The 10,547-nt window shown below is 39.8% G+C and overlaps 1 protein-coding gene across 1 annotated transcript; it reads right to left on the reverse strand.

Annotated features, from left to right (window-relative positions):
- Positions 1-767: 767 nt before the first annotated feature.
- LOC140232168 (galanin receptor type 1-like) lies at positions 768-10,236 on the reverse strand. The gene is made up of 5 exons (XM_072312309.1): positions 10,195-10,236; positions 8,268-8,426; positions 8,087-8,182; positions 2,294-2,350; positions 768-1,940 (listed from the first exon to the last, which is right to left on the reverse strand). Exons 1-5 carry the CDS (start codon positions 10,234-10,236, stop codon positions 768-770), a joined length of 1,527 nt encoding a protein of 508 aa, XP_072168410.1.
- Between the last annotated feature and the right edge of the window lie 311 nt (positions 10,237-10,547).

Raw genomic sequence — 10,547 nt, forward strand, 5'->3', positions numbered from 1 at the left:
CTAAATAGACACTGTACAAGGATTACATTCACTGCAGTACAAGAATTATTACTACTTCACATAACGACTGATAAAATTACAGATATCAACAGTAGAACTAGCAATGATGACAAGAGCATAGATACTAATAACAGTGTTTCTACATACATTATTTATCATTATCATTCATAAAACTGAATACAAGTGATGTCAAACATGGCAGACAATGGTGACATCATAAGAACACGAATAACGCGAAAATGAATATTAGATGAAATATAAAAATAACATTATTCAATTCTGAACTTTTAATTTATCATCTGATGGCATTGTTGTCCTGGATGCATATACGGTCGGGAAAGTGATGCTCCATAAATTAATATGACAAACTGAAATTATGTTTAAATTCTCAATGTCTCGTATCATAAATTAGAATAAATAGCGCCAATCAAAAAACAAACAAACAATTCTTCTCATTAAGATTTTATTTCAAAAATGTTTCTTCTTATATGGATTTTCTTACTTTTGATTTCAACTTTGAAATAAGGCCCAGAAGAGAAAATAGTCTTTCCTACGAGAATAACGGTGCCTATCGCCCTGGTGAGTTTGCCGACGGGGAGTGATGGGGGTACATTAGGCAAATCTAACTACGAGGGTATATCACGTGTTCATCGTGTGAAAAGGACAGATCTCGGCGTTTCATAGAATTTTGTCTGTTTTCTCTATGCATGCAACGCATAAACTGTCTCATAGCAACCAAACTTGCCATACAACAAGATGTCCCGAGTTTACCACGTGGCGTTTTGTCCATTCATTAAGTGCATACCATTTGCGTCACATAGTCTATGGCGGTGGAGATTGCGCCTGGGATAATACCTGCTACTAGTATCTGGTGTGGTGTTCTTTTGGTAGTGAAACTGGTTATTTTGTGTCACCGGAGTAAGACGAATGCCCGGAACACCCCGTCCGCCACTTCCGGCGTTCGTGAGCGGATCGCTGCCACATTTCTGCAAGGTTCTCATCATGGCTTTGCGAAAGTTTTCCGACATGATGGAGTAGATGATCGGATTCAGACACGAGTTTAGGTATGACAGGCACAACGAAGCTAGTTTGAGTTCTGCAGTGGCGATAGTGTACGGGAAGTTTCCAAAGCTTTGCCACATGTAGATAACGTGATGTGGCAACCAGCAGACACCAAAGACGAGTACCACAACACTGACCATCACCGTCACCTTCCGTTTGGCCTTGCAACTGTTCGACTCCCGTGAATCATCCAGTATTCGCAGGGTTCTCCACAGAGCTCTGAGTATCAACACATACGCACAGGTGATCAGAAAGAGCGGAAGGACATACCCAACGGTAAACATGAAGGCGTAATAAATGGCACGCTGGCGCTCCACGTTGGGCCACTTCTCGACACAGTAGGTAACGTTCAAAGAACTGTCAAAAACGACCGCATTTACAACAAGATACGGCGACGCGCATGAGAATGACACTATCCAAATCATTACAACGATAATCTTCGCGTTGCGAAGGGAACGGAGCTGTAGCAGTTTGAGTGGAAATACAACGGCAGAGAAACGATCCAGAGACATGGCTACCAGTGTGAAAATACTTGCTAACATCGACATGTACGTTAAAAAGTCGAGAAGCTTGCAGAGAACCTCTCCGAGATCCCACGAATGTGTCGTCCAAAAGATCGCCGAAAATGGAACGCAGAAGACGAGGAACAGGAGGTCTGCTAAGCTCAAGTTTAGGATGAAGACATTCATAGTCTTGTGCAGACCCTTCAGTCGCCTACTGGTGACCATAATGACTAACGAGTTTCCCACAATGCCGATGAGGAATATACAGCCAAATGCAGCAGGTACGATCACCTTGTAATTCATCCCGCCGCCCCCAGCTTCATAATCGTCGGACATTGCATCATAGTCAACTCCTAGGCCTATCGTGCTGGTGGCCTCCATGGTTCCCAGAACGTTGTTTCCAATGTACGAATAGTTTCCCATCACTTATTAATGGCTGAAGAACATCCTTTGCTGCTGTTTGTCGATACTAACATCATTTTCGCTTTCCTTCCACGTCTAACGTTCTTGCTCCTCTCTTGTTAAAATAAATGTTCAATCCAGTATGGCAGAGAGAGCGAAAGCGCTTCTGAAGTTGAGACGTCCACAAGTCCTTGAAAAGTAAGCACAGATTTACCCATTTCTTCCGGCATTGAATGATTGCTATAGTGTTCTTACTCGCAAGGGAAATTTCGACATAATTGTGCTTATTATGTCAGGCGTAAAATTTCATTGCAGACATTTGATACGGCCTTTGGTTCTCGGGATTTGGTGGCGTTCACACCGGAGAAGATCTCGAGGAGCTTCTGTTGAGAGACAGAGAGATACATTATTAACTAAAAGGATATAGACAGAAAATTTTGCTGTGTACATATTCATTTATTCATCTATTTCCCATCTCCAACAAAACATATAAATACGATTTTTTTTTTTACAGAAGATGAGTGTATTGACGTTACAAAGTTTAACAAGAGAAATTTGTGAGTATGCTATTAATGAGGAAGGTGACAAGAAAAACGACAAAAACATGCATTTTCCCTACACATAACAAAGCAATGACGCACACAAAATATACACACATGACTTACCCTGTATGGATATGTATATGTATATGGGGATAATAATGATAATAACAATAATGATAATAGTAATAATAACAATAATAATAATAATAATAATAATAATAATAATAATAATAATAATAATAATAATAATAATAATAATAATACAGGGTACTTATAATGCGCCAATTCCACATAACTAACGCATATATATATATATATATAATTCATATATATGATATATTGATATAGATATACATATACAATGCACGTAAGTCACTGTGTTTGTATATTTTGTGTGCGTCATTGTTTTATTATGTTTGGGAAAAATGCACCGCATACCATTTTTTGTCGTAGCTGCAATGTATGAGTTGCACCTCGAACATCACAGCTATGTCCCCGTGCAAGATTTATTGCCAATGCATTTTAAGTCTCCTTGCACCACCCCCATGTTTATTTTTTTTAAACCCATTGCTGCCACTACAGTAGTATACTTAGTATATGATATTATATGATATACATATGATACATATATAATATATATATATATATATATATATATATATATATATGTGTGTGTGTGTGTGTGTGTGTGTGTGTGTGTGTGTGTGTGGTTGTGGCATTCTTCGTAATGAACTAAATTACTCCACCGTGCTACATTCACGGTTTCCTTGGATAGCACGGGAAATACAAGTTAAATAACACATAATCAATATTGCACGTAAACAAGTTGAACAGTGAGATCATGCACTTGCCTTGTACATTGAACATAATGTATATTTGTGATAACTTATCATTCATAACATATACTTTAAATATCCTTATTTGCCTTTTTTGTACATTTTTATGCCAATGGTTTTCATAGTCTGAATCAATAATAATAGCTAGGGCTTACATGAAGTCAAGTGAATTATAGAAGAACATAAACCAAGCGGTATCTCTATAATCATACTAATGATTGACAAATTGCAATTTATTGCCGTACTAAACATATGAAGAGTTTGTTTGCAAAAACCGATAAGTCCATATTTGTCAAATGGAGATATTTACAATTAAAGGTCAAGAAAAATAAAGAGAATAATAAGAAAATTTTTGCTTCTTTTGACCATAACTTCAAAAATATACCTTTATATGTAGCGACCAATATATCATTTAAAAGATATTATTTTGTACTTTATGACAGAGACCGTACTTCAAAATCTTCAAAAATGGACTTATCGGTTTTTGCAAACAAACTCTTCATATACTCATTAAACAGTGTTTGAGTAATAGCCATGATAAAAATCATGGACATACATATATCAGGTAGGATTCGAATCCACAATCCCTTGATTGCTATATACAGTAGACTACCAAGCTTTTGCCTGATAGCTAGCGATGGTCCTGATCTCTTTTGATAGCGGGTACTTCAGAAGATGATATTATTACTGATTACTGAGAATGGGAAAGTATAAATACATGGTAAGTTTCGTAGCCAGCACAGAGTTTCCTGGGACGTATATGCAATAGTTAGTGATGTTCTAATTGATGTTAAACTTTTGATCTCAATACAAGATACATGCATTTACCTCAGGAATTTTCAACTGTCACCGCTACAGCCTTCATCACCGGAATGACCCGTCTTCACCTTGATCACGTGACGGTCGATAAATATCTTGTACTAAGATCAAAAGTTTAACACCAATTTCAGGTGAATTTCCAATACAGACGAGCTTCTACTCTAAAGTTAGTGATGTTCTCCACACCTCACGATGAGATGACTACAGTCAGTGTGGCAACTCGAGATCCAGTCTAGTTGCTGTGAACATGATGTTAGTTCACGTTCAGTAATGAGGCGGAAATCTCCCCATCGGTCGCAAGGATGAGGGATCTAGTGTCGTGCAGGGGCAACTATTACATAAACACAGCGGATAGTTGGCTTTATCCTCTGTCGTTAGCGCAGCATGGGAATGCTAAGCATCCAGTACAATGGGCCACAAAGTGACAGGAGTCCCCGTAATGCGTTCGAAACGGCGCTAGCTGCGTTAACCATTGAAAATATGAGTAGAGATGAGTAGAGGTTGGATGTAAGAAGGGATTCAGCGAAAAACAACGTACACAATGGTCAAGATTTCTCACTTGATCGTAGTTCACCTGATACAAATTCACATATCTCAACGGTGCAACCAGTGTTCGACATAAGACGTTAGATATAGACATGTCAAAGTAAATAGGCCTACAAGGAGCAGTGTGCTAACTTTTGGTCGTTGCATCAAAATTAACAGTGGCGAAATAGGACACTAAGCCGTCATCTTAACCCAAAAGTGTCCTACATTTCCATGATTACCCAGTAATGGGCCTCTTTTTAAAGCTGCTATGCCACTTTGCTTAGTTTTTTCCTCTTTTTTTCCCAATAGTTTCGAAATGTTTGTATGTATGACGATTACTGTCGCACCGAGATAGAGAAAGGGCCAACATGAGTTGTTATACGGGACTCCAGATTAAAAAAAAAAAAACCCGCACAATACTTTAATACTGAGTCTTCATGAACAATTCGACACGTCAGTATACGCTGCTTTGGGGGTCGGAAGTGGTGTCGTGATGAACGACACCAGAATTTTAATCATTTGTGCTAAGGATGTTTATGAATACAATGTGCAAAGTCGCTAATTCTTATACATTACCTATGTGGTACTGATACAACAATGCTAATAGGACAAACTTTTATTCTGGTTTCATAACGTGGTGGGTGTTCGGCAAAATGCTTCTGGGGATGATTATGACGTCGAGAATTGTACTGAATCCGTAATCATAATTACACTAACACTGCATACGACGGTGTTGCTTTGATAAAACTTTTATTGCTGAACATAACTATGTTAATATCAAATCTGCGACATTAAATAATATATTACCAATATATTTTTATCATATTATAATTTGTTTCACTTCTTGTTTGATGGAAAATACACTGAACTGAACTGAAAATTAAGAAATATTAAGTCATACAGTTCCAGCTTAGATGTCGAGAAATAACTTTACTTGCTAAGTTTGATTCGAGCTTTCAGGTCATTTTTGTCGAGATAATATTGTATGAGAGGCAAGTCGCTAAATTGAACTCCACAATTACAGAACGCGACTATTTGTCACACCCATCAATCACACTCAACAAAGTTGTTCAGATGGGTGAAGGAACGCATGGGGGGAGGGGTCGAAAGAATTTAAAATGGGACCCCCTTGTTTGGGGCTCGAACACCTGATTTTTTTCCAGATCCAGTAGTATAGTACAACCAATTCATAATGCGTTTAGAGACCCTTCCAACAATTTTAGAGGTAAAAGAATACGAGAAGTCATCGAATTGGATGGATCTCTGATGGTTAGATTTAACAATATCATTTTTTTTTTTAATTGAATGAAAATTATCCCCAAATAGCAATTTCAAGGATGCTCCTGTGGAAATGGCGTTGTCCTTTACTCGGGGAGAAGGATGCTCCTGTGGAAATGGCGTTGTCCTTTACTCGAGGAGTAGAGAAGGGTCTTATACATTCAACCCCGTAAGCAGGGAAGGCCTTTACAAGATTCTAACAAAGAACGGTTACCCGCCTCCTTTGCTGAGCCTAATAATATGATCTTACCACGAGGACATGTAGGGCGTCGTCGTATCCGAACAACATGACACAAAGATGACACAACATCCAAGGCGATAAATACCGACACCGCTGTCTGAAAGCAGGACCGTGTCTTTCCTTAAACTCTGTTCAACTTTTTTTTTCACCTCTTAAGTGCACCTTTAGGAAAGTCATAGAGGGCACGGTCTTACGGAGACCTCTTCAATCTTTTCAGACCCTGAAGCAAGGCAACATGACAGATTAGACTCCTCAGAGACAATCTGTTTGCCAGCGGAATGAAGGCATGCATCATTTGCTGCACAGCTTTCCTGTTGTCTGCAACACACATTCAACCTCACAAGCAGTCTGAACAGGGAGGTGGAAAGAGATGCTTTCCAACTTCCTAGTCTGAAAATGCTGCAGGTGATGGGACATGATATTGACGCACAACCCTCAGTATACATCATGGACTACGAGTTGCCAGCAGTCCACGCGTTTATGTGTCATAACCTAAAATATCCAATCTTCATTGTCTATTGCCAATGAGCTCTACAGGTGCATCGAAATGGCTGATGCAACCCTGAACAACGTGGCAAAGGGAGTTTGGACCAAAAGAGAAACTGGTCGAGCACCCCGAGGCAACGATCTACAAGGTGTATGTTGCTGAGTTCTGTAATTTATAATAATAATAATAATAATGGCTACTTGTATAGCGCACAGGTCCACTTTTCAGTGCTCATGGTGCTTCAAAAATGAAAAAAAATATCATATATTTACATGCATATTCAAACATTTCAACAAGGAAGAAAATGGTAAACAAAAGCAAAGAATACAACATATATCAATTAAAAATACAATATTGATCCAATATTAATGATATACAGCAATTACAGTCTTCAGTATGTAGGAACAGATAAGTTTTAAGTTTGGATATGAATGACTCTGTAGATGACAGTTCCCTTAACTGAAGAGGTAACTGATTCCACAATTTTGGTCCCATAACGGAAAAAGCACGATCACCATACCCATGTTTTACTCTTGGTGTTTGGAGTAAGAATGCATCTGATGATGAACGTAGCCTTCGTGTCGGATTGTATTTTTGAACAGAATTACGTATGTATATTGGGGAAAAAGAATGAACTGAATGATGTACTAATAACAGAATCTTGAAAATAATCCTTTTTTCTACAGGTAACCAATGTAAGGAACGGAGAACTGGTGACATGGAATCAAACTTATTAGTAAAAGTTAACAATCGGGCAGCAGAATTTTGCAACCGTTGAAGTTTTGTGACATCTTTTTTTGAAAGATTACACAACAATGAATTCGAAAAATCCAACCGAGAAGAAATCAAAGCATGAATAAGTATCTCAGCTGCAGATTTAGACAAATATTTCTTTATGAAACTTAAATTACGCAACTGATATCGAACATTCCGCTGAATATGAGTTACATGACTTCGAAATGACATTTCCTGATCAAACATGACACCTAAATTACGGGCTGTTTTCGACGGAGTAATGCAAGTGCTACCGATGTTGACATGACATGACTGATAATCAACTTTGCTTAACATATGCTTTGATCCCAATAACAGAAACTCAGATTTATCATCATTTAGTCTAAGGCCATTGGATGTAAGCCAAATTTTCAGGTTACACGGATTATCACGAGGGGTAAAAAAAAAGGTTCTCTGAGGGATTTACTGCCAACAGCGGACAGACAATCTGCGTAAGGGCATCCACACGGATGTAAGCCAAATTTATAGGAGTAAAACAGTGACTCTGCGATATCGTCTGCAACTTCCGTTGCGTCACTAGCATTTTAAGGACCAATCTGGGCCATCAACAACGCAGAACTCGAGAGAGCGGGATTATCCTCCAGGCATGTTACCTCTCTCTTCTCGGAGTGGCGTGATCTGACCGTGCGGGACATACTGCCACCTGAATGGAAGACGGCCGCACGCCAACAGATCTTCTCTGTGGGGATCTGTAGAATCGGGGAAGGGGACAATTTGGTAGACACCCGCTGCGCTTCGAAGACTTCCGAGAACGAGACATCAAGTTGCTTCTACCTTTGACACTAAAGCCTTGGAAGCAGAAGTCGCAGACCGACTCGTCCGGAGGGTACGCAATGCAGAAGGGGACACCGGCAGAGTAAGCCGAAGCAACAGGCAGATCGAGGGGGGAAAAAAGTTCTCTGAGGGATTTAATGCCAACAGCGGACAGACAATCTGCGTAAGGGCATCCACACATACACAAACGTTAATTTGCAAGACATAATAAAGACTAAAATCCCGGGGTCACACAGCGCTTTGCGGCTTAATCACGGCCAAAACACGCCAAAAAGTGGTCTCCCGTGAAGCAGACGATGTTGTTCGCGTTGATGTCGAGTTTAAGACGAGCAGAGCTACGGTCGATTTATAGACGTGGCAGGACGCGGGGAAAAATCGAAACGGCGTCGGACGCGGTAAAAAGTTTTTAACTGCTCAAAACTTTATTCCGCGGACAACCACGGGCGGCACATGTGGTAAAGACGTGCAAAACACGTGAAACACACGTGATAATCCGTGTTCCGGCAGTGATTAAAACTTGGGGAGACGCGGTAAGACGTGGGCAAAGACGCGAAAGTTTAGCGGTCTGTCACGGGCAGAGCACGGTCATCAGCTGACGCGTGTTACGCGTTGGTATCACGGGAAATAGCGTGTGTTTAGCGGCTTATCACCGACAAATAGATTTTCCGCGTACATACACGTGGCTGGACGTGGTGAGCCGTTCTTAGACAGTGCTTCAGCAGTGGAACAGCCGCCAACGGCCATACCCCGTACAAAGCACGGCCAAACCAAAATTGACCAAAAAATTACCACTTACGACCACGTCGAACTGATTTTCATAACTTTTTGTACGTGATTTAGACCCGGAGTGCTGTGTGACCGGGGCTTAAGACGCATTACAAAGACAAATACAATGAGCAAAGTAATTAATAAACGGAACCGAAGAAGAGAGAAATCGGGCAGAAAAGATATACAGGGTTTGATTTATTGTCTCTTACCACTTAAAGGGCACAAAGTTACTCACACAGTATAAAGAAAAAATGGAGTAAATAGAAATAAGTGGTTGATCAATCGTCTATACTAAAGTTTAAAGAGATGCGTTTTCAGAGCTGTCTTAAAAAAACAACAACCAAGGAGATACATAAATATACAGTTCGAATATGTCAAAGGATCCGACTTGTTCAAGAGAGAGAGAGAGGGGGAGGGGGCGGTCAGCGTCGACAAAAAACCCATAACGCAATATTGTTTTGGGAACATTAAAGACGCCAGAATAGTATTACACAGAACGAAGTAATCTTACTGGAGTGTGCTGTTGGAATAAAGAAGTAGGCCCTAGTATCATACTGGGGAGCAGATCTAGTTAAATAATGACAGACAAGTAGTAACAATTTAAAGTGAATGTGATACTTAACAGGTAAGCAGTAGATTGACTTGAGTATACGGGTTTTTTTTTATATTTAAGAGTAATGCTAATAATTCTAGCTGTCGAATTTTGGACCTTTTGCACTTATCACAACCGCTCATGAGGCAATACAAACCAAATGGAAGAGCACTGCAGAATTCTTGGCGAGAGGATATAAACCCATTCCATACTGAATGTTGAAATACCAACGATAGACTTGATACACAGACCACCAGGTTCCCATAATGGAATGGGTTAAAGCATGTACAATCCTTTCCGTAGCAGAGCGAGTGAGGTAATTACAAATAGAACCTACGAAGCTGATAATGTAGGACAGGTCCACAGATCATGTTAATCTTAGCAGACACCGAGATTGTCTGATGGTGGAGTCGAACATTCCCCCATACAGGTTTTCTTAGACATTGGATACAAGTTAAGACATGTTACCTGTCTCAAAAGGGATTGACATCGATTTCCTCAATTGTAACTTCAGACGACAACTCAAACTTCGTGATGTTAAACTAAGTGAAAGGAACGAGAGCTCACCCATAGCGACTGCACAGAGTCGTTGCAGGGAATCGGTAGCATCAGAGTTTGGTTTGGAGAAAAAAAACAACACAAACAGTCGTACGTCGTCTGTACAACAGTAATGATTCGAAATTATTTGGTCTTCTAATCTTTCCTTTCTCAAAATTAGTTTGATTTGCCGAGGAATGAAATACGGCAAAAACAATCCAGCAGAGAACCCTAGCTCTCGGTAATTTCATACGTAAGCGTGGAAAGTTACATTGTTCAATTTTATCGAACACATTTCCCCATCAACCGTTGCTCTCTGCTAGACTGTGTGCGTCATATTTCATTCCAGGGCAAACAACACAATTTGACAAGGGGAACTAACC

This window comes from Diadema setosum, chromosome 8 (genome assembly GCF_964275005.1).
Source record: "Diadema setosum chromosome 8, eeDiaSeto1, whole genome shotgun sequence".
In the NCBI taxonomy this organism is placed as follows: domain Eukaryota; kingdom Metazoa; phylum Echinodermata; class Echinoidea; order Diadematoida; family Diadematidae; genus Diadema; species Diadema setosum.